Below are 24405 nucleotides of genomic sequence, written 5' to 3'. Positions count from 1 at the left end.
AGGTAACATCATCGGGAAACAAACAGACCCAAATATCTTCTCGCCAGCAACCAGCACCTAGGTAAGTTGAGAGTAACACCAAGATGAACCCTAGACCAACAATGAAGAAGTCAACAATACCCCAATCGAGGAACTACCAACTCAGACAAACAAGCCAACAGTAAACAACAGCCTAATCAAAAGGACCACCAAGAACATTCCTGCCAGCACTGACAGGGCAGGTCACTAGTATATAAACAGAGAGCAAACCCCACTTCCTTCTAGCCCTGATGATGTTACCTAGTTGAGTCATGAAATGTCCCTACTATCCCCCCACACCTCCTCCTCCTTCCAAACCCACTCCCTTCCAGCACTGATAACGTTACCTAGTTGAGTCATGAAATGTCTGCAAGGAAACCACCCAGCTGAGAGAACATCAATGATCCTACACTCCTCCTCCTCCTCCTCCTCCTCCTCCTCCTCCTCCTCCTCCTCCTCCTCCTCCTCCTCCTCCTCCCTTTCTACAAAGCCCACTCCCTTCCAGCACTGATGATGTTACCTAGATGGGTCATAAAATGTCTGCAAAGAACCCACCCAGCTCAGAGAGCACCAAGGACTTCACAGGCCCTAAAATACCAAGTCTTATATTACAAAGGCAGGTCTTCAAATATAGAAGAAGAGGAGGAAGAAGAAAAGAACCCCCAGGCTCCATGTTTAGAAGAAGACAGGTTGCTCGAGCTAAGGGTTCCATCCGTATGAATTTTGCATGCCGTCGTAATCATCTAATTTCCGCAAACCTGTGTCCGTCTCTTTGTTCAGCCCAGCAGGTGCCTGCAGTTGCAGATCGGGGGCTTCCATGGGGGTGGTGACTATGGAAGGCCCCCTGAGAAGAAAGACGTTGCTGAAGGAAGGCCGGAAGCCCACGGTAACCACGTCAAGTATGCTTTGACCCTAGCCAAAAGCTTGGATGCCCATCATGGTTTACATGGGCAGAAGCGTCTCCGTTTCAGTTTCAATCAACGGAGCGACATTGGCAGCTCCTTAAGTTGATGAGATTGAGAAATGGATTGTGGGGGTGGAATAGTAAACCTATCTGAGAACTTGTGTAGCTCCGTGTTGAAATGAGGAGTCCTTGGGGCTCCCTTGGTTGTTTTCTGGCAGACGCTTCCTGTTCTGACGGAGGCTTCACAAAATCACAAAGCAGGCTCCTCGTCCCAGCAAAACCCCTTTTTTTATTAGGCTAATGTGAACTCCTCTCATTCACATCCAGCAAAGTCCCAGCAAACAGTCTTTCAAAGGTGAATTGCAACCACAGACCTTATCCGGCTTGGAGAGCTGCCAGGCCAATGTCTTCCAGACGCCACACTGTGGCAGACAATACTTGGCAAGAAGGCAGGAACACATCTTCACCCAAATGACTTGAACTAATTGTCTCCTGCAAACACCACTCCCCTTTCACCCCTCTGGGATGGGCCATTCTCCATCCAACTGTGCCTATACTCCCGAGTCAACCCTTGTTCCTCAGCTGTTCCCTTCTCCTGGCAGCTCTGTGCATGTGCACACTGGGAACAGGCTCCAGCTGTTCTTCTTCCCCACTGATCTCTGACTCCGAAGGCAGCTGATAACTGTCGGACAGCCCCGGCCCCATCTCTGCCTCCGACGCAGAGCCCTTGGCTTGCAACTTACAATTGAACCCCAGATGTTGGTTGCCAAGTGAGACGTTTGTTAAGTGTTTCACTTAGCCCTTCATGGCCTTGGTGGTTAAGGGTTTAACCCAGCAGCTGTTAAATGAATACCACGGTTGTTAAGTGAACCCCTTTGACTTTGCTCATCACAAAAGGGGATCGATTTGACACACACACCCCGCCGGGACCCTGCAACCGTCGTAGGTATGAGTCCATTGCCACTTTGGTCATGTGACCTCAGGGATGTTGCAAGTGAATAAAAATGGTCATAACTGGCTTTTCCCAGGTTTGCTGTAACTTCAAATGGACCCTGAACACAACTGTGATTAAGTCGAGGACTTTTGTAAGGGGGAAGGTTTTTACAGTTTTTACAGTTTTTTTTCTTTCTTTCTTTCTTTCTTTCTTTCTTTCTTTCTTTCTTTCTTTCTTTCTTTCTTTCTTTCTTTCTCTCTCTCTCTCTCTCTCTTTCTTTCTTTCTTTTTCCAGCTGTCTTCCTGGACCAGGTACTGGATTACTCTGTCAGGATCCACTCTGATCTACTTCGGAGCCAAGTCCTTAAGGGGCAGCGAGAGGAAGCACGTAAGCCAAATGGGGGTTGTGAGCTTGGGTGAGGATTTCCCGTGTCCCGTCGCAGCTCCCTCCGGGGAGAAATCCCCATTTCCTGGATGGTAGCCAGAGCCACCTGACCGCTATTTTTCTATCTGACATTTCCTTGTCGCAGTATAAATCGACTCCGGGAAAGAAAGTTTCCATTGTGGGCTGGATGGTAGCGCTTCCTGATGATCCTGAACATCCTGATATTTTTCAGCTGAACAACCCAGATAAAGGTAAGCCCTGTTAGCGGGACTTTAGAATAGAATAGATGTGTGACATGACAGCAGCCTTCCAATATTTGAGGGGCTACCCCGGAGAAGAGAAGAGGAGGTCAAGCTATTCTCCAAAACCCCTGAGAGGCAGGACAAGAAGCAACGGATGGAAACTAATCAAGGAGAGAAGCAACTTAGAACTAAGGAGGAATTTACTAACAGTGAGGACAATTAACTAGTGGAACTAGTTTGCCTTCAGAAGTTGTAGGTGCTTCATCACTGGATGCTTTTAAGAAGAGATTAGACAGTTATTTCTCTGGAATGGTGTAGGGTCTCCTACTTGGGCAGGGGGTTGGATTAGAAGTCCTCCAAGGTACCTTCCAGCTCTATTATGATTAATTGATCGTATTAATCGTACAAATGGGGATTTTTAAAAAAACGTTCAAGATATCATTCTTCAGTGCTGCTGTTGCTAGCAAATCACAAAGACCTTGGTGCTATTTCTTTCTTTCTTTTTTTTAAAACTCTGCAGGCAATGTTTACAAGTTTCAGACCGGTTCCAGGTTTCATGCAATATTGTGGCACAAACATTTGGATGATGCCTGCAGAAGCAACAGGCCTCAGGTAGCCCATCTTCTACTTGGTTTTAGTTTGTAAGCGACACAGTGGAGATGTTTTGCTAACTGGGTTACAAATCTTCCCACGAATTTCGTTTGTTCCCATTCCCAGGGTCATTGTGTAGGTCAATCTCTAACCCAAAAGCAGAGAATAAAATGAGAAGGAGAACCAAAGACATTGTGGTGCCTTTTGGATGTAGGTGAAGTCCAGGAGATACATGATATAAACTTTGGATTCTTCACCTTGCTAAATCCAGAAACAACATAGTATTGAATTGGAGTCTTACCTGCTTAACTCAAGCACTGATGCTGAGTAGGACAAACATTTATGATTGGTCCATTTCATGTGTCAATTTTCATAGGTAACTTGAGGTGGACCAATCACAAATGATAGTCCTGGTCTTTATCAGTGGCTGCACTGGCAGGATGGTTGGGTAGATAAGGCTGGATGCACAGTGCTAAGGAGCTGCAAACATTTCTAATCCAAACTTTCGTAATCCAAAAGGCTGTAATCCAAAGATCTACAAACAAATTTTGGGGTTAAGCTGTTTCTCTTTTTTAACTCTACTCTTTTTTAATGCAAAGGGTGGCCAAAGCTGTAATAAATAGTTTAATATTTGACTTGACTTTGACTTGACATGCTTGAGTTTGACTTGACTTCTACTTGACTTTTAGCTTGACCTTTCCTTGAATTTTTACTTGACCTTTACTTGACTTGACGTAGACTTGACTTATTCTTGACTTCTTGACCTTTACTTGACTTGACTTCTAGTTGATTTGACTTGACTTTGATTTGACTTGACTTGTACTTGACGCCTTGACGTAGACTTGACTTTTTCTTGATTTGACTTTTACTTGACTTTACTTGATTTTTACTTGACTTATACTTGACTTCTTGATTTAACTTGACTTCTATTTGATTTTTTCTTGACTTTGACTTGGGTTGACTTATATATGACTTCTGAACTTGACCACTTGACGACTTATACATCATTTCTTGACTTGACTTTGACTTCTTGACTTAACTTATAATTGACTTCTTGACTTGACTTATAATTGACTTCTCGATGACTTACTTATACTTGACCTCTCCTTTGCTTGAATTTACTTGACTTTTACTTGACTTCTGCTTGACTTGACTTCTACTTCACTTGCCTTGACTTTGACTTGCCTTGAAGAGGCTTCTTGCGAAAATCTTCCATCCATGGACCATTTATCCAGCACTTTTCATTAACTATTTTTCCTTGCTGTTCCAGGTACCTGCAAACCTTATGTCCTTTGAGTAACCTGCTCCAGTGTGCGGTATAACGTCCAGTGCCAAACTGCAAGATGGGAAGGTGGGTTTCCATTAAAGCAAAGAGGAAAAAGACTTCAGAGCAAACCAGCCGTCTCCCACAGCGACTTCAGCACTTTTCTACATAACTTGAAAGTAATTATGATACAGCTTCTAGAAAAAGAGACGTGAATGTTATCCTTGGGACAGGATCTGACTCACTGCACTGACGAAAGACAGGATTTGGACTGTTTGGAGAGGCAGCCTGACCCATCACAGGATCCGTGGGTCCTTAACTCTAGCCGTGGAGGTCACGACGGCTGTGGGTTCTTGTCCTGCCACAAACTTTTATCCGTCACATCTCTCCAGATGTCTTTTTTTTTTTTTTAAACTGCTCTTTTTACGGTCAAGCTGCTTTATGTGAGTCAAGAACTTTAACCCATGTTGGGTTTAGAGTTATTTCTAATGCACAAAACAACAAACATTTGACAGTGTTAACTTGCTGCAGAGTGTCAATTAGAATAGAACGTTGTGAAACAACCTTTTTATAACCTTAAGTGCACTGAGTTGCTTTGCCCTGTGGCTGCCTCAGATTTTTGTATCAAACCTAGGGATGCGACCAACGTCGCCCTTGCGCTCAGCTACTTGGGAAAATGTGTATTTTGGCACAAGATTAAAAAAAAAAAAACACCTGTAATTTTTTTTTTTTCTGTTTGTAACTCATAATTAATTGTGCTGTATTTTGTGGTGGTTGTTTTGTTTTGTTGTTTTTAAAATGAACTGGAGGTACCCCTAGCGATGAAGGGACCTTGAAGTGCTGCTGAAATACGCTTGATCTTAAGGCTCCTTCTGGGTTGCTTCATCCCAAAGGGAAGATTTGCCTTAAATTGTGTTTGCAGGGGGGGCTGAAGGGGGCTGTTCACCCAAAATGTCCCACTGGGCAAGCTTCTCCTAGATCCCCCCGCAGGGCTGGTTTTAGAACTTCCCAATCCCAGAAAACATGGGTTGAGGGAAAAGTATTAAATATGGATTCTCCTAAGAGAGAGAGAAATATACCAAGTCCCTTTTACTCAGCCAAGAAAGCCAATGTTCTTTTAAACCAAGGTAGCATGGCTAACAAAGTCCACCCAGTTTCTTCATTTCCCAATTCAACGAAGTCGTGAGCTGCTTCGTGGCACCTTGAAGGGTCGGCAAACGATCCAGCTTCTTAACACAGGTGAGCCAGTGGTCATTTTGGAGGAACAACACCCTTGGCTTTGAAAGACCAGCGTGCTACTTGATCGGACTGTAATCTTGGCTCTCTTCCAAGCCGTGTTTACTTTAAATATATGCTAAATGTCTTCGCCATTAATGATTGTAATGCATTTTTAAGTGTCACGCTGTATTTGTCTTATCTCCCGTTTCTAAGAGCGAAGGAAGGTAAGAGAAATTCTTGGGTTTGGACAGGAAATGAGAAAACAGGTCTCAGCCCCCCCCCCTTTCTCCCCCCCTACCCCAAATCCTTGTTTTTTTTCTCATGGAGAAATGGTTAGAAACCATTGCAACAAATTGTGGGTTATTACGAGCTGGGTAGTTGCTGTAGGATTTCAGGATGGCGAAATAGGTTGGAGTTTCTGGTGGATCGTCCGGATGTAGCATCCATTGTGGTTCTGAATGTCTGTAGTCCAAGATTATTCTGGAGAATGTACCCTTTCTCTGGATTTTCATATCAGGCAGTTCAGTAACGCCTCCGTATAGGAGGATACGCCATTCGCTTGGAGCCTTTAAAAAGGCCCTTCTCTTCTTACCAGCTGCATAATGACAATTTAAAAAAATCTGGCTTCCAACCCAATTAACCCAACCAAGAAGCTAATTTGCATCTGGCAAACTTTGAGCCCAAATCGCAATAACCCCCTTTTACAACTCTGCTAAATTTCAGTAAACACCGAGGGTTGGACTAGCGCAATAAAATCAAACCCCATTGGTAAACATTCTGGCCTGACTTGGTGATGATCAAGTTAATTAAAGTGAAATGACTCCAAGCCAGAGACGGTTTTAGTTCAAGAAAGGAGTCTCCATCTTTGCGGAAGCCGTCCCCGTGTTCGTCCCCAACCACACAAAAACGAAGCGAATTTTATGAAATTGTGCGTGTGCTGAATTGTAGTCAGTCTGACTTCTAGAAAGAAAGTTCAGGACTTGATTGTCAAACCCTTTCAGAACAACAATTGATTATTGATTTATTGGGTGAGAAAGGGCGGGGGGAGGAAACCTCCACTTTAAACATGGCCCTGTCTTAAAGAGGGGGGAAGGTCGTTTTTGTCCTTACCAACTTCCATCATTTTAGTTCGAGTTTCTGGGACTGCAAATCACTAGGGGTTTTTTTTGGTTGTTGTTTTTTAATGACATTGGAGAACATGGTTGTTTCGACGTGCCGAAATCGACATGCCTCTCCTTTGTAATGAAAGAAACTTGCAGGCGTTGGCAGAGAGAATGCCAAAACCTTGACAAATCCCTCTGCAATTCTGTATTTAGAATGTAGGAGACTGTTTTCACTTAAATTTCTTTTTTAAGTAATAATATTTTTTTTTTAAAGGAAGCAGTTTAGCAAAAGAAGGCCTGCCGTCGTTTTTGACTTTGGTAGAGCTGTCTAAGAGCTGCAGCCCACGGCTCGGGGGGAATGTACAGTGATGATAGAATAACATGGTGCTTCATTCAGCAATACAGGCAGTGGGGTGGTTTGAAAAAGTGAAATAAATGAGTAATAGACCAGTGTTGTCTCCTTCTCCCTCTCCTTCCGTTTCTTCTCCTCCTCCTCCTTCGCGTAATCCACGTTTAAATGGTAATTGTCCTATGAAAAGCATGAGGATTCTATTTAGCGGCTTCTTTTTTTAATGTTCTTTTTTATTGTGCATCTTTGACTGTGAATTAAACGGGGTGCATATTGGTACTATTTTTTTTTACAAAAAATCCGGTCTCCACGCCGCCCCCCCCAATCCGGAGCCCCCCATCTGTCTGTCCAACGACGGCTAGGCCGAAACTGAGTAAACAGAACCTTTCCACTTTGGAAAGGGCCTTCAGAGCTGGTGCGGGTGAGATGGCCGCAGAGGGCACCCCAAGATTACAAGGGGACAGGTGGTGAGAGCGGCCAAGGCGTGTGCTTATTATGGCTACTACCGGCACGCACACGGAAAGAGTACGTTCACACGCACATACACCTCTGTGAAGCTCCTTCAACTTGGAGATTATCTTCTTGGCAGAGCGAAAGAGCTCAAGGCGAAGATGCCTTTCGGTTGAAGGAACGGAGATTGGCGCACGTACGAACATGCCTGCGCTCCAAGGAAGGTGGATTTGGGGGGTTTTCCCCCCCGCCTTTGAAACCTTCCCCCCCCCCCCATTGTCCAGCCCAGGACAAGTCTCTCTGTGGGACTGACCGCCCTTTAGCCAATTTGGGGACTAGGGTCCCTCCATCTATCCGTTGGGTTTCCACCACAGTGCTTCGTGTAGCGGTGTCTCGAGGCCACACCCATTATTCTTAATTTATTAGCTCGTGTAAACCTAGTGCCAAAATGCATGCTGGGCAGGTTTTTTTTTCCTTTTTCTTCTTTTTTTTCCAAGTAGCCCCCGATAGAGGCGGAAATTATTGTGTCCGGATTTCAGCCGTTTTGGCCTTTGTGGTTTCAACCCATTTCTAGACTTTGGATTTCTTTTTCCCTGGGTGAGACCTTGTGTTTTTTTTTTTTTCTTTTCTTTCCTGTTTTCCCCGGCTCCCTTTTCACCCATAATATTCCCAGTGGTCCATTGCATGGAATTTTCTTGTAAAGGCCTTTTCTCTCCCACTCCTTGTGAATTGTCTCCTCCCGGATAAACTACTGAAGTTTTCACCCTCCTGTGGAAGTCTTTTTAAGTTTGGGTTTTTTTGGTTCTTCTTCTGGCAAAAGTATTTTGTTACCTCAGTCTTCTCCCGGGTTGCTGTATTTTTCAGCTTGTTACATTGATAATAACTGTTTCACTAAATAAAGCAAAAACTTTAATGTAAAAAAAGACCGAATGATTCACGGGACTTTATTTTCTTCTGCATTCTGATCCAGGAAGATTAAGACTTCTTGATTGATGGTAAAGCTACAGAGTCCCAGCCTGGCTCCTCAATGGTTTCCTACCCTGCCAGGTGCTGACTGGTTTTCCACAACCCCACTTTCTTTTTTTGTCATATTTATCGTGCATGACGTTGTCTCTTCTCTCTAGGGAAAAACCAACGGCTCTTCCTTGGCTTTGTGCTAGCAAGGGATCGGGGAAAGAAATTTGGCAACGCAATGCGACGTTCCAATAAAGTAACCTTTTTGTGAATAAAAGCCAAGCGAAAAGGCCAGAAACCTAGGTTTTTCCCTAGAAATAAGAGATGATGTAAGTCTGCTTCTGCCCAGCCCCCACCTGCCCCGCCTGCTTCCCAGGGCCTGCCTGGTGGTCCAGAACCCCCTAGTCCAAGGCTCATCAAGGCAGCTGCGTAGCTGATGACATCCTTCTGCCTTTCCTTACCATACCTGAAGCTCATTCCTCTAACTCTTACGTCTTCCTGATCAGCTCTGCTTCCATGGGAGGTCCCTCAATTCCCAGATCCCAGTTAGACCCGTATGACACCTCTGGGAGGCCTCAGTATTGGTTCATGGAGCCGACTTCATTTGATTGGCTGATATAATCAGCAGTTTCACATTAAGATTTATTTCATCTTGTTCCTCTTTCATAGCTGTTCCAGAGATGGTTCTGCCAGAGTTGAATAGTCCTCCGATGAATCCTTTCCACATCGAAGGAGTCTCAGGCTAGCCCTGTGCCCTCTTTCCATGCTCAAGTGACTCTTTTCTCTGTCCTGAGTGGGCAAAAGGGCCCCTGTCAGCCTTGGAAGCCTTGAGGCTGTTACATTCAGTGCCTGGGAATTTGGGAGGAGGGGATTTCATTAGCGAGGTAGAAGATTAGACACAACAACATTATTTTCTCAGAGAGTCAAGGACATGTTGTCCTGCACCTGGAGGGAAGTGACTGGGGGAAACGTCTCCAGTTGGGATGAAGATTTGATTGGGCCATGTGATGGACTGATGGACGCGGGGGATAGATTTTGGATTTCTCTTTTGGGAAGGGAAAACCCGGAACTCTCCGATTCAGGTTTTCCCAGATGTGCCGATACGACGTCTTTAATAAATTATTACTTGGATGGACTTTTGTCTCTGAGTGCTGAATTGAGATGGAGAGTTTGGTCGGAACGCTGAGATTTCTTTCCCTTGTCCAAATACATTCCTATCCATTTGAATTTTAACTCTGCAAACCAATACGAGGGGTAAAAGGCTACAAAACAACTCCCAAATCCATTCTACAGGCATTTCCAATTCGACAACGCTGTTTCTAGGATTACAGAACGGTTCCAAAATGGAAGAAATCTTGACTTCAGATGAATTCTTTTCTCCTTTTTGTTGGCCATCCGGTCACACATCGTCTCCATTTCTCAGGCTTGGTGTCAGCGTTTCCGGATCAGAATGTCCCAGCTGTCCTTCCAGCGTAGAGCTTGTAACTCAGATTTTGAGAGGGCCGGGTTTCCGTAAGTCAGCGGCCGGAATGTGTGATACGTAAAGTAGACGGAAGACATCCAGGCCGCCACCAAAGCACTGTGCATGCTCTTTGAAATTTTTGACCTGTGGGAGAGAACAGAGAGACAAGCGTAAAAAAAGAGGCTGAGTGTCTGGAAAGAACGCAGAGAAAAGCAACCAAGATGATCCGGGAGGCTAAAACAGACGAACGGTTGCTGGAATTGGGTATTTCTAGTCTCATTGAAAGAAGGACTAGGGGTGACATGATAGCAAGTATATTCCATTATCTGAGGGGCTGCCCCAAAGAAGAGGAGAATCAAGCTATTCTCCAAAGCACCTGAAGGCAGGACAAGATCTTCAAAGATGAAATATTTCTGTTGGGGATTATACCAGAACTTTATAGTAAAGAAAAGGCATAGTTATCCATGTGTTAACGGCAGCCAGGATTGTATTTGCACAACATTGTGCATACAATCCGGTGAAAAGTTACCGTCAGATGAGAACGTGACCAGGAAAATATTAGAATGTGCAGAAATGAATAGGTTAACTCCTGCCATTAAGGAAAATTAAGGAATATTATATGATATGGGGATTATTTTATCAATGGCTAGAGAATAAAAAAATGGAAATTAGAAAATTATAGAAGACTAATGAAAAATAGTAAACATTTGGATAAGAATTAAAATATTTTAAGAAGGGTATTGTTATAATAATTAAATATATTGTGTAAAGTAGTATGAAGCAAGATGGATATTACAGTAATGAATACGAATTAATTGTAATTAATATTGCACAAGATATTTGTGCCCAGATGACACACTGTTTAAACAGATGATGGATTGTTTGTATAAAATAAAATTAATTTTAAGAAAAAGATTGAAGATCTTCAGAGAGAGAGATCCAACCTAGAACTAAGGAGAAATTTCCTCACACTTGAGAACAATTAATCAGTGGAACAAATAGCTTGCTTCCAGAAATTGTGGATGCTCCATCCATGTCTCTTGAACAAATGCAGGAAGTCCTTGCCTTACAATCACAGTGTAAAATAATAAAATTATAATAAAATAAAATTATTATCAAAACCCAAGGAAGAAGAGGCGAGGTTATGTATCCGGACAAATCTACCTGCAGAGGAAGTCGCTGGTGTGCTGCAAAATGATGGGGATCAGGAGGATTTGGAAAGTAACGGCCGGCAGGTAATGATAAAGGAAGAGGTTTTTCTCCATCAGGAAGAAAGGCAGGTAGTTGGCGGCCCATCCGCCCACGCAGATCCCTCCAGCCAGGAGCCACTGCTGCCAAGTCTCTGCAGAGGAAACAGGAGGTTGTGTGTGTGTGAAAAACGGGCAAGTCAGTTTCTCAGCCTGAGAAAATAGCCAGGATGGGGCACGGAGGAGAACAAGAAATGGACCTAGCGGCATTTCACCCCCCTGGCAGGCAGGATGGGCGGGGGGCAGCGAATGCCCACCTGCAAGGAGCCTCATCGAAGCCTGGCACTCCTCCGCAAGAGTCGGGGTGTCCGTCCACAGACACACTGACCCACAACCAGCCTGCGAAACACGCTCCCTCCCCAGAATCCATGCACAGAATGCTGTTCCCTTCCCACCAAAGGGGTCTCTATTTTTCTACTTGCATTGTTTACATGCTTTCGAACTGCTAGGTTGGCAGAAGCTGGGACAAGGAACGGGAGCTCATTCCGTAACGCGGCGCTAGGGATTCGAACCGCCGAACTGTTGACCTTTTCTGATCGACAAGCTCAGCCATCTTAGCCGCTCAGCCACGGCGTCCCTTACAACAGGTCTTAGGCCAACCCAATTAAGGGGTCTTGGGCAGAAGATCAAGATGGGTTTGGAGGTCCCAGACCTTCAGGGATATCCCGGATTTTCCGCCGCCGCCGGAGCAGGTACCCCAGGAACAAAACCACGTAGACGATGGTGGCTACGTTGGCCGATGTCCAGCTGACGAGGTTGCCAAGAAGGTGAATTTGAGCCTGGCCAGGAAAGATCAAGGAGATGCTTTGAGTTGTGTTACGATGCCACTGAAAGTAGGGGCTGTTTTTCACCGTAATGACTTTCGCAGCATCCCATGGTCACATGAGAACTCATATTGGTGACGGTTGCAGCGTCCCTGGGGGTGTCACATTTTGCAAACCTTTTGCAATCTTCTGACAAGCCAAGTCCGTTGGGATCCAGATTCACTTTAACAAACTGGGTTATTAATTTAACAACTGAAGGGATTAGCTTAATGGCAAGAAAGGCTGCAAAAGAAGGCATGACTCACTTAACAAATGCCTTGCTTAGCAGTGTAAATTGTGTGTTTGTGATTGTTAATCGAGGAATGCTTGTATAGCTAAAAAAAGGAAGCAGGGTGCGGCCTGCTGAAATTCTCTCTGGGGCAAAGGGAGATCTGGAGATTGTCCATATGTATTCCAGAAAATGTGATTTCTGTAGCCCACATAAAAATCCAGTAAAATCACCCCTGAGCTGGAATGGAACCAGTAAGCAATGTTGGTGTCCAGGGTGATCCAATCCAAGGGAGATGAGCTGTATTTATGTTCCGTGTCCTCGTTTTTCAGGGTAAGGATCTTCCACTAGAACAAAACACAAGGATTGGGTTTCACAACGTTTCCAGATATCAATGTGAACTACATGGCAACTCATACAGCATTCCTATGCCTATTTCAGAGTTGCCATAAACGGGGGGGGGGGGATCTGGAAGAGCAGTGTAGCAGTTTGTAAGTGAAAGTACATTCCAACACTTATCTTTAAAAGATTGTAACTAAACTACCAGAGCTTTTGCCCACGAAAATATTTAATTGGAGAACATGATTGATAACAACTAGGCCATGAACGTGCTTAATTGGAGAATCTGATTTATGAGACACCCAGGGTAGAGGTGGAAACAGGGTGAATTGTAAATTACATATGCCAGAGTTGGCTTCATACAGATCATTGCCAGTATGTTGTTCCTCATAAATTATTTGAAGTTTTTGAAAGTTTGGCTTGAGGCTCATGATTTAATTAGAGCGATCACTGGAATTCTGACACTACAAGTGATACAGCCCCTAATTCAAAATGTCTCTTGAAGTCTACAACGCTCCCTCCACCTCTAGATGTGAAACCGGCTGGCAGGAGGTTAACAAGGTTAACATTCTGGTTTGTTTAGGGGCTGTATCACTCATAGCTTGGGTGTCAGCTCTGCCTGGTTCAGCTTGGCACCTCACAGGCATCCTGCCATTGAGGGCTGGAAGGGGGCAGGATGGAAGGGCAATAAAGCTGTGTGTGTGTGTGTGTGTATGTGATGGGAAATTGGAAGGGGGGAAATGACAACCAACTAACTTCAATTCCCAGAATCCCCTGGACAAGCATGGCAGCTGCTGAGAATTCTGGGAACTGAAGTCCACCCTGCGGCTTTATCGAAAGCTGCCTTTCTTGGCTCTTTCTTTCACCTGCAATTCGGTGAACTTGGCAACGAAAGTGAGATTCTGGCTGATGTTGATCTGAGTGGGCAGGTGCAATTCTACCTCTCTCTCTTTCTGCTCATGGCCTGCAAAAGATTAAAACAAAACAGACTTGAAAAACCAGGTTAGTCGGGGCCAAACTTTCTCCCCACAATCCTTCGGGGCGTGCCTGAGGTTGGTAGGGTACACCACTGCTCACAGAAGACAACTTATAAGAGTTCATTTAGTGAGCAAAGTTACAACGGCACTGAAAAAAGTGACTTATGACCGTTTTTCATACAACCTTTGTTGCATCTCCATGGTTCACCAAAATTCAGACACTTAGCAACTGGCATGTACTTATGAAGGTTGCGGTATCACACAGCAGCTGTTCTAATAACTTAACAACTGCAGCGATTCTCTTAACAACTATGGCAAGAAACATCATTAAATGGCGCAAAATTCACTTAACAACAACCTCATTTAGCAACAGGATTTTTTTAGGCTCAATTGTGGTCGTTAAGTCAAGGACTATCTCTCCAGGTCTCAAGTGAGTAGAAGTTTTTTTGGGGAAAAAAAAGTCTTTCCAGAATTTTGCAGGGGTGTGTTTGTGTGGGAAACCTGGATTAAAAATCTGGTCCAAAGAAGTTTTCCTAAAAACTAACTTTTCCCATATCGGTGTTCTTCCACGTTCCACAACATGCTTTGGTGGTATCCCTTGGAGATCTTCTCACCGATCACCTCCAGTTGTCGGTAGCCCCACTCAGGGAGAGAAGCTCCGCTAAGCTGGAGGAGAGGAAAAGAAGGGAATGGTTAAAAAGAAAGAAAAAAAAAAGAGATTTAAAATGCCAACTTCCTTAGTAAGACTGTATTACTATTCTTCTTTTCTTCCTTCCTATTACCTATCTCTTCCCACTTATGGCTATAACCGTGTTGCTTGTATCTTTACAATTTATATTGTTTCATTTGTTTTTCTAGTATGTTTTGATTGTGTATTAGTAACTTATATATAGAATAGAATAGAATAGAATAGAATAGAATAGAATAGAATAGAATAAACTTTATTGTCATTGCATTCAGACAAGAAATGACAGATGGAAACTAACCAAGGAGAAAAACAACTTGGAATTAAGAAGAAACTTCCTAACAGGGAGAACAATTAACCCGTGGAACAATTAGTTGTGGGTACTCCATCACTGGAGGTTTTTAAGAAGGGACTGGACGGCCATTTGTCTGGAATATATAAGGTCTCCTTCTTATGCAGGGGGTTGGATAGAAGACCTCCAAGGTCCCTTCCAACAATTATTCTGACTCCATGCCTTCCCTGCACCACCGGCTGCAAGAAACATTATTGGTTGAGACCCCAAGCAAGCTCACCTTTAACACGGCCGATGTGTTGACGTGGATCAGTCTGACTTCGGACAGGATCGTTTTCCAAATCTCATTTTCTGAGTCGCGGTTCACAATTTCCTGTGGGGTTTTTTTTTGGGGGGGAGGAGGAGGAAAGAGACACTTCCTGATGCTGCGGTTTGGTGATACTCCGCCTTCATTAATCCTGTCAGGTTATCAGATGCAGCATCTGATTAGGAAAGGGGTTAAGAGCCAGGATAGCGCCACGATGGCGCAGTGGTTAGAGTGCAGTATTGCAGGATAAACTCTGCCAACTGCCAGCAGTTCGATCCTGACCGGCTCCAGAGGTCGATTCAGCCTTCCATCCTTCCGAGATGGGTAAAAGGAGGAACCAGATTGTTGGGGGCAAGAGGCTGACTCCGTAAACTGCTTAGAGAGGGCTGTGAAAGCACTATATTGCTATTTTATTTATGTATTTGTTTGTTTGTTCGTTTGTTTGCTCAGTCCACCTTTTATCAATCCCCTTTACAGCCTGGCACTTACCACTCTCCAGAGGTTCTGTGCAGGCATGGAGATGTTGTAATCGATGTAACAGGAGACCTCTTGGGAGTGTGGGCTGAGGGGCGCAGCCACGTCGTGCCTGCAGGGTGGAGAAAGTGACAGGGGAGAATATCTGTAGCTCAGGGTTGAACTGTGAGGTCCCCGGGGCTCTCTGTGCTTGGCAGGTTTCTCATATACCATTACAACAGTTTCAAGATGACACATAGCTAGAAGCCGAAAGAAGAAACAGCTTACGTGTTAAGGTAGCGGGTTGTGATTCCATGGACCAGTTGAACAATGTTGCCATGTCGCACAGGCCGTGGCGGGTTGCTAGCTACCAACTGCTGCCTGTTTTAGGAGAGACAAAAAAAACGGTGGCTGGAACCAGCATAATGTTGTTGTTGTTGTTATTATTATCATCATCATCTCTGTTGTCTTGCAAATTTACCGAGTGTGTCTGTAACAGAGACAAATTTCTTGTGTGTCTAATCACACTTGGACAAATAAATTCTTCAACTTACAACCATAATTGAGTCCAAATAGTTAGGTTGCTAAGCAAGACATTTGTGAAGTGAGCTTTGTTACGACCTCTCTCTACGACCTCTCCAATTTATGACCTCTCTTGCCACCCTGGTTAAGGGAATCACTGCAGCTCTTCAGTTAGCAACATGGTTCTTAAGTGAATCTGTCTCCTCCGTTAACTTTGCTGGTCACAAAAGGGGATTGCATGAGCCCTGGGACACTGCAACCGTCATAAATGTGAGGCTGAATTTCAATCATATAAACATGGGGATGCTGCAATGGTCATAAGGATGAAAAACTTTCGTGACTTTTTTTCAGTGTCTTGTAACTTCGAATGGTCACATGACTACCTGAAGAGGCCTACCTTCCAGGATCTTTGATGATCCACCAGTTATTCACGTCCTTAAACGGATAGCAGGTCACCTGTTGCTGATGGGAACTGCCCCGTCCGTTGTCGTACCTGGGGAAGACACAGAGAGAACGGGGCGTGACCACCTCTGTGGAAAAGAAGGAATGCAAGATAATCCGAAGGGCCCTTTTAGGTCACAGGAAAAAAAAATATTTATTTTACCCAGCTTCGGAATAGCTCGTAATGGCCGTCTTCTCTGCTGCCAGATTGGAGAGGCTTCTCCAGAGCGATCAGGGAGTTTGCGGGCTCCCTGCGATCGACGGAATGTGCTCTCTACAATCCTGGCCCCTCCGAGGCGATTTAGATCCGTTAGGACCTCTCTGACAGATGGATATCGACGGTCCCCACGGAGCCCTCCGTGAGGCATGTCATGTCGCCACGACGTCAGCCCCGCCCTCTCCTTGATGCTCTTTGAGCTTGGTGGGGGCTTGGTCTCGTTCCTGGGAGCCTGGCTCTCTGCCAAAATTGGCCATTTCTCCTCAGATAGTGTGCTCTTTTCTTTGGCAAAAAAAATTCCACGCCAAAGAAGACAGCGTCTCCTGAAGATATCCGCCAGAGATGGAACCCACTGTGGGACAGGCCGGGGTTGTACACAACATCCCTGTTGGAAAACTTCCCTTCTCACCTGATGGGATAGGTATTCCGGTGGGAATGAAGCCAACACGGTAAGGGTTTGCCCAAGATATTCCTCAAAGTAATCTGGGATCCATAAGCCACTTCCAAGGGCTGTCCCTGAGTGATGCGAGAAAGCCCTCCCTAAAAAACAACACACACACACACACACACACACACACACACACACACACACACAGAGTGAAGGGGAAAGCCAGACTTACTGAACAGCCTTGCTATTGATTTAACAACTGGCGTGGTCCACTTAACAAGGGTGGCAAGAAAGGGGCAGATGAGTCATGTAACAACAGAAATATTGGGGTCAATTGTGGTCATAAGTCGAGGATTACCTGCATAGAAATCGGTAAATCCCAATAAATAGAAAACGAAAAGCAGAAAGATAAAGTCCATCAGCATTCAGTTGGTCAATTAACATAGAGATTCAAAGAACAAAAGTAAAAGTGAAAAAAATGGGGACGGGAGGGGGAGGAAATTGGCTCTTGTGAGAAAAGAAAGAAAGAAAGAAAGAAAGAAAGAAAGAAAGAAAGAAAGAAAGAAAGAAAGAAAGAAAGAAAGAAAGAAAGAAAGAAAGAAAGAAAGAAGGAAAGAAAGAAAGAAAGAAAGAAAGAAAGAAAGAAGGAAGGAAAGAAAGAAAGAAGGGAGGAAGAAGGAGGGAGGGGAAAAAAGGGAAAGAAAAAAAGAGGGAGTTAGGAAGGAAGAAGAAGGAAGGAAGAGGGAGGGAGGGAGGAAGGGAGGGAGGGAACGAAAGGAAAAGAAAAGAAAGAGGGAGGGAGGAGGGAAGGAAGAGGGAGGGAGGGATTTCTCCCTAATTTCTCCCCTTTTGACCAATTATCCCCAGAAGCAGCTTGCGTCTCACCTCTAAACTTGCTTGAAAGGCGCTGCTCATGATTTGATCGTGGGGACCAGATCGATACAGCAAAATCAAGTGAACGTAGAAAAACGAGAGGTAGAGAGCGACGGGAAGGACCAGGAGAGCTAAACCCCGGGCCAAGAAATGCCCCAGCAGGGAGATCTACAAGGGAAAAGGAAGAATGGTTCACGTTTGCTTCTAAAAAACTAAAGACTGATGCCCAGGGAAGTGTCTGGCTCTACATTCTTTCTTTCATTCAATCAATCAATCAATCAACCAGACACTATCTTTCTATCAAATTTACATGGTAATCAATCTCACACAAGGTGACTCTAGGCAGCATACCGAAAAACATGAATTATTTCCACATAGATACTTTATTAGAGAGACATGTATTCCTGATCATTTGATGTTATGTTTAATTCATTTAGCCATTATAAAGGTTTAGGGTTTTTTCCCCACTAAAAATGAAATCTATCAACCAGCCTCTTTGTCTTCTATCATCCATCTCTCTCTCTCTCCCTCCCTCCCCCCCTCGATCATCTATCTATCTATCTATCTATCTATCTATCTATCTATCTATCTATCATCTATCATCTATTTATCTATCGTCTATCATTTATCGTCTATCATTTATCGTCTATCATCTATCTATATCTATCTATCATTCCCTATCTATCTATCTATCTATCATCTATTTATCTATCATTTATCTTCATTTATCATTTATCTTCTATCATCTATCTATATCTATCATTCTCTATCTATCTATCTATCTATCTATCTATCTATCTATATCTATATCTATCATTTATGGATATGACAGCTCTATGTTAGGGAGCCTTACATCTAACTTATCAAACCGGTATGAAAAAACATGTTTCTTGCAACCTTGACTATTCCAAGAAAAATGGCTGTGTCAAACGAAAACCCACGGATTCTGAATTCCAAAGTTCTCCAAGAAGTCCTGGAGATCAACTCTCACCCTCTCAGAGCGACCGCATCCTATTTCACCCTCCGACTTACGTTGGGCAGGGACCGATCGCCAAGCAGCTGCCAGGAATGGATGCCCGCCAGGCACAGAATGAGCAGGTAAGTGAAGAGGCCCATGTATTTCACCCTGCAAAGCAAGCATGAAATGCCACCTTTTAAGGGTTTAAGGTAAGGAGGAGAACACTAGACAACCCATGATGGGCCCAGAAGGGAGAGGGGAGACCACCAGAAGATCTAAGGCAGGAGTGTCCCACCCTTAGGAACTTGTAAGACTTGTGGACTTCAACTCCCAGAGTTCCTCAGCCAGCAAGGGGAATTCTGGGAGTTGAAGTCCACAAGTCTTAAAGACACAGTTGGGCATGGCTAAGACGTTTTATGAGCAAGGCAGTTATCGAATATCTTAGCAGACCATCAAGAGATAAGCTTACCCAACCGCACAGGAACAGGAGATCCCTGTTAGTAACAGCCAAAGCCACCATCTTGCAGAAAAAGGGCTTTTAAAAAAGGAGAAAAAAACATATTTACTCACAGGCCAGCCTTATAACTTATCAGACAAATAAATCGCTGTCCAGGCTCTTGAAAACTCCCAGTGTTGGAGCATTCACAACTTTTGGAAACAAGTTGTTCCACTGGTTAATTGTTCTCACTGTCACGAAATTTCTCCTTAATATTGGATCACTTAACAAGTAACTGTCTTGCTTAGCAACAGAAATGTTGGGCTAAACTCTGGTCGTGAGTCGAGGATTAACCTGTATATTATGTACTACCCCCAAAAAATGCACAGAAACTTTTTAAGTCCAGTTTTGTGGTAGAATCCATCCCTTGCTGGTTTGGGCTGAGCCTTAAGCCACCATTTATAAACCGTGTTAATGTGAGTCTTGCATCCCCTTAGCGTAAATGCATAAGACATTGCTTGGCTTGCTTTGGGGAACTTTATGTTTCACGACCAACAAAGGTGGAACATTAAAGAAACCTTTCACCTTTCTTTCTGCAAGTTGTGAAACTTCAGATAAGATAAAACTGCCAACAGGATGAAGAAAATTAAAATTGACTCCAGCAGCATCAGCCTGGATTGAGTAATTAGAGAGTTTTCTGTTAAGACACAAAAGAAGAAATGAGAATTGGGTTTTTTTTTCCCCCCTTATACTGGTCCTTCTATGAGCTTTTTACAGGAAGGATCTCCAATCTCCGACTTGTGAACTTGAAGTCCCACAATTCTGGAAATTGAAGTCCACAAGTCGTAAAGTGGCCAGGATTGGAGATCCCAGGTACAGCAAACAGTGTAAAGATACAGATTTTTGCAATCAACCAATGGGGACCGAAACAGGCTATGTTTTTAAAAAAACTGGGTGGGGTGGGGAATGTCCCAGCTTCTAAAAACCCTTTTAACCAAACATACAGCTCTTTTTTTTTTTGCTACAATTCTTCAAACATCCTAATCTCAATGCCTAACTTTTATTTTATTATTTATGGCGTGTATCTGCAAAACAACCACACAGGCAGAACAGCGATTCATAATATCCTTTGAATACAAAGTAATAAAATGCCTGTGGGGAAAAAAACAACAACAGAATAATTCTGCAAAAAGGTTGCTCTGTTTTAGATAACGAGAGGATTAAACACGGCTTGAGGGAAACAAACCGAATAGTGAAATCTCTTGGGAAGCATTCTGTCTGAACAATGATGGCACCAACGGAGAATGGAAAAAGAAACGAGATTTACCGAATAAAATCAGGACCGCAGCGCCCAGGGCAGCGAAATGGGTGAAATGTAGCTCAACCAGTATTTGGTATGCCAAGGGAATGCTTAAGCCACCAGCTATGGCTGGTAGCAGCCGCAAAGCCCAAATGGGCACATTGGTGTTGTACTCTAGGATATAATAAAGAGAAAGATCAGTACCAATCTATGCGTCAATTACAGGTGGTTTACCCGCATCTCTTGTCTACTGCACCTTTCTTATTTACCTGTCCCTCCATTTTAGCTGGCTTTTCTACATCTCTCATCAATCCTTAGGAATAATACAAGACCAAAGATTTATATAAAATGCAAGCATTACAGCTACCTTTATTATTATTTTTTCCCCATTCTAGTTTTCTTTTTTCCAGCTGAACAGATGGCCATGTCCTTATCAATAATTAGCTCGGAGGGTGAATCAAAAAGCACCTTTACCTGCTCCTATTCTGTTCCACAAGAAATTTCCATCAAATCCCCCTAAATAACCTGAAAAGGAAGGGAAAAAGAAAAATAAATTTCCCAGATCGCAGGACCTAAATTTAAATTAAAGGTGTATGCTGGCTAAACATCTGGGTGTATCCATATGGTTTTTTTTTTCAGCAATACACAGATTTTTTTTCCCCCAGTTTCTCCATCTAGATGCTACATACATCTTGTAAATTTTTGCAAACACAATAATCAGCTCAACTCTTTGTGAACTGACATATAGTCTATATGTTCCTCAGCCATGGATTTTGGGCAGCGTACCACAAAAATAAAAACCCACAAAAATAAATAAAACCTAAACCCGCACAAACACATTAGACTAAAGATGATCCAAGGTGAGTCGAACAAATTGAAGCAAGGTATTCTAAAATATTAGAATACATTAAACTCCTGCCCAGGAGCAAAGCACGGTCCACAAATTGTGAAATTCAGGCCTTATGACTAACAAAAGGGAGAGAGGAAGATGAAGGAAAGAACTCAACTATATAAAATGCTTAATCATGACAGGAATGTCAGAGCTTCGGGGCTAAAGTGATTGCTTGATTGCAGCTAAGAAAATAAACTTCAAGAACCCTCAAAGTAAAATCAAGGATTTTTTTAAAAAAAGTAATTATTTGAAAAGTTGCATACCTCCCAAAGCGAAAAGCATGTGGCCGAACGGCGGCCCGCTATCATCTATGAAAAATATCCGCTTCATGTACAAGGAGAGGAACTGGCCGTAATAAACTTCATCAAAACTGGAATAATGCAATAAAATAATAGAGAAAGAAAGAGGGAGAGAGAGAGATATATATATATTTCTCATTAAACCCCTCAAGGAATTGAATTCGTCATCCTAACAGAGAAACTCACCGGATTTCAGTTAAGTGTGAAAAATGCTGGAATGGCCATTAAGTGTGAAAAATAGTTTGCAAGTGAATCACTGCAGTTGCTAAATTTGTAACACGGCTGTTAAGCGATCCACTTAACAACTCTGTCATAAATTGAGGCAAAACTGACTTTAGCAACATAGTCTCTTTCTCTCTCCCCCTCAGCAGTTGAAATTTTGGACTGAATTATGTCCACAAGTGGCAAAGTACCTTGCATATCCTAAACACAACGTAGCATGAAGCCAAATCGCGGTTTAATTCCATTCAGCTACCATTCCGTCAGAGCGTAAAAGATATCCTAGCTCCATTGTGCAAAATGACAGCTTGATTAATGTTAATCTCAAATTTGTTTTCCAGGCTTTTTCACACTCCAAAAGCTGGACTGAATAATAAATAGTTTATGTGCCTGCATTAAAAGCTTCCAAAAATGCAATGGTGAGGTTTTCTGCAGACAGTCTTTATAAATAGATGGAAAGAAAAACTTTCTTTTTAATCCCTGGAAGAGCCATTGTCAATACGGACATTTTCAGTCTACTAAATCCATGGTATCCCCATATATTAGAATATGGTTACTCACACTACGGCTCTGGGATAGGACAGAGCCCACAGCCGGCTGATTAATCCAAGTGCAGTCAAAACCACCAGGTTGACATTGATTTCCACCGAAAAGACAATTGGCTGTTTTAAGAATCCAAGCATTTTTCAGAGTGATCTGGTGGTATCTTAAAAAAAAAAGGGGGGGGTGGAAATTGGTCCCATTCAGAAAATAAAGAAATCTGGCATGCTCTCAAACTGTTGGAAAAGTTATGTTATTCAGACCAGTCAGCTATCCACTGATACAGAGAGATAAACTATGTTTCCCCACCATTCAAAAGAAACCATAAAAATATAAGAAGGAATGACCAAAAACATCCCCTCCAGCTGCCAACGCTTAAGCAGGGATGAACTCCAGACAATCCAAGCAGAGAATAATATCTTAGTTGAAGAATTACCAAGGAGAAAATCCTTACCACACTGGCAGGGCAAAGCTACTGTATACAAGAGAGCAAACCCCACACTCACTAACACTGGTGATGTAACCTAGTAGGGTCGTGAAACGTCTGCAAGGATACAACCAAGCTCAGAGAGTAGCAAGGAGCCCACAGTTTAACCCTGAACTTGATAGGTGAACCAAAAAGCCAATGCAATCCTAAGTTGCATTAACAGAAGGATACAATCGAGATCAAGTGAGGTACTAATACCACTCTATAAAGCCTTAGTAAGACCACACCTAGAATACTGCATCCAGTTTTGGTCACCACACTATAAAAAAGTTGTTGAGACTCTAGAAAGAGTGCAGAGAAGCGCAACCAGGATGATGAGGGGACTGGAGATTAAAACATAGGGGGCTGGAGACTAAAACATATGAAGAACGGTTGCAGGAACAGGGCCTGGCTAGTCTGGGGAAGAAGAAAAGGATCAGGGGAGACATGATAGCAGCCTTCCAATATTTGAGGGGCTGCCCCAGAGAGGAGGAGGGGGTCAAGATATTTTCCAAGGCACCCAAAGGCCAGACAAGGAATAATGGATGGAAACTGAACAAGGAGAGATTCAACCTGGATACAAAGAGAAACTTTCTGACAGGGAGAACAATCAACCCATGGAACAGAAGTTGCCTTCAGAAGTTGTGGGAGCGTCATCACTTGAGGCTGTCAAGGAGAGACTGGGATGCCATCTGTTAGAAATGGTATAGAGTCTCCTGCTTGGGCAGCAGGTTGGACTAAATAACCTACAAGGTCCTTTCCAACTCTGTTAATCTAATCTAATCTAATCTTAAAATCCAGTCTAAACCTCTGGCTGACTGGGCGACCAACCATACTATCAACCATCAGCCTTGACCCCTCCGTCCATTGCAAAAGGCAGCTTGACTCATTGGAATAGCTTATATATCGCGCAACAATGCCTTGAGCACACCGCACATCGACATTGGAACCTGCAAACTCTCCAGCAATTATTCTCTCTGCTTCCATACCTTCCCCTCTTTTGCACCAAGCCCTGCTCTTCTTTTGCACCCCGCGTCCGTCCCAAAGGCTGATAGGCACGCCAGGAAGAAAGAAAAGGTCTAAATCTGATCAAGAATACCCGGAGGGAATTGCTTTAACTTTCTTTTCTGATTATTTCGAGAAACTCACCCGATTCCCTTGACTTCTGGCTCGCCTGCTTGGTTCAATCTCCGTAATTTATATCCCCCCCCTTTTTTTTTCCTGGAATGAGCTCGCCTTCGTACCGCTCGCTGTTCAGGCGGCGGAGATGGGACGCACCAATTCTAAAAAAGGGGGTGGAAAGGAGGAGGCGAACATATGATCCGCTCCGCTCGCCTCTACTGTGGAGAAAGCAGGAAGATAGGACCGGAGGTGACATCACAGACCCGGACAGTTGCCATAGGAACAAGAAACCATAGAGGAGTCCATGTCCTATTTTTTTCCTGGGTCTACTTGCAACCTGGTTGCTTTCCTTGGAAACTACATTCCCCAGAATTCCTAGCCACGTGCAATGCCAATTTTTCTGACTTGGATATTATAGACACCAGTCATAAGCGATTTTTACAATATCTTACACAATCATAATGCTAGAATCAGGCCAATGTTGCCAGATGTTTTACACCAAATCCCTCTCTGCAAATCTATTTGCA

General features: G+C 43.6%; 2 protein-coding genes across 8 annotated transcripts in view; one reads left to right on the top strand and one right to left on the bottom strand.

Annotated features, from left to right (window-relative positions):
• RALGPS1 (Ral GEF with PH domain and SH3 binding motif 1) overlaps window positions 1-8380 on the top strand; it is an 89876-nt gene extending 81496 nt beyond the window's left edge. For all 6 annotated transcript variants that reach the window (XM_087914758.1, XM_087914755.1, XM_087914753.1 and 3 more), the window contains 5 exons: window positions 799-904; window positions 2151-2243; window positions 2386-2491; window positions 3003-3094; window positions 4344-8380. In XM_087914758.1, coding sequence (XP_087770884.1) covers window positions 799-904; window positions 2151-2243; window positions 2386-2491; window positions 3003-3094; window positions 4344-4373 — 427 coding nt within the window. In that variant the 3' untranslated portion in view covers window positions 4374-8380. The remainder of the gene's footprint in view (window positions 1-798; window positions 905-2150; window positions 2244-2385; window positions 2492-3002; window positions 3095-4343) is intronic.
• A 1111-nt stretch (window positions 8381-9491) lies between these two features.
• On the bottom strand, window positions 9492-24147 carry POMT1 (protein O-mannosyltransferase 1). Of its 2 annotated transcripts, none has more exons than XM_026712454.2 (20): window positions 23906-24147; window positions 22312-22456; window positions 21496-21602; window positions 20815-20865; window positions 20368-20514; window positions 19626-19737; window positions 19074-19139; window positions 18679-18772; window positions 17659-17814; window positions 16795-16925; window positions 16125-16220; window positions 15494-15586; window positions 15242-15338; window positions 14726-14818; window positions 14014-14134; window positions 13358-13455; window positions 12386-12499; window positions 11773-11899; window positions 11038-11215; window positions 9492-10017 (listed from the first exon to the last, which is right to left on the bottom strand). In XM_026712454.2, the coding sequence occupies exons 2-20, from the start codon at window positions 22431-22433 to the stop codon at window positions 9843-9845; spliced, it is 2178 nt and encodes a 725-aa protein (XP_026568239.2). In that variant the 5' UTR covers window positions 22434-22456; window positions 23906-24147; the 3' UTR covers window positions 9492-9842. The 2 variants fall into 2 exon arrangements, with proteins under 2 accessions (XP_026568239.2, XP_087770878.1); XM_087914752.1 differs by lacking the exon at window positions 23906-24147 and adding an exon at window positions 23746-23837.
• Between the last annotated feature and the right edge of the window lie 258 nt (window positions 24148-24405).

The sequence above is a fragment of the Pseudonaja textilis genome, chromosome 17, assembly GCF_049901715.1.
Source record: "Pseudonaja textilis isolate UNSWEBS1 chromosome 17, rPseTex1.2, whole genome shotgun sequence".
Taxonomy (NCBI): domain Eukaryota; kingdom Metazoa; phylum Chordata; class Lepidosauria; order Squamata; family Elapidae; genus Pseudonaja; species Pseudonaja textilis.
Note: the sequence above shows the minus strand (reverse complement) of the source record. Positions and strands in the feature narration are given on the sequence as shown.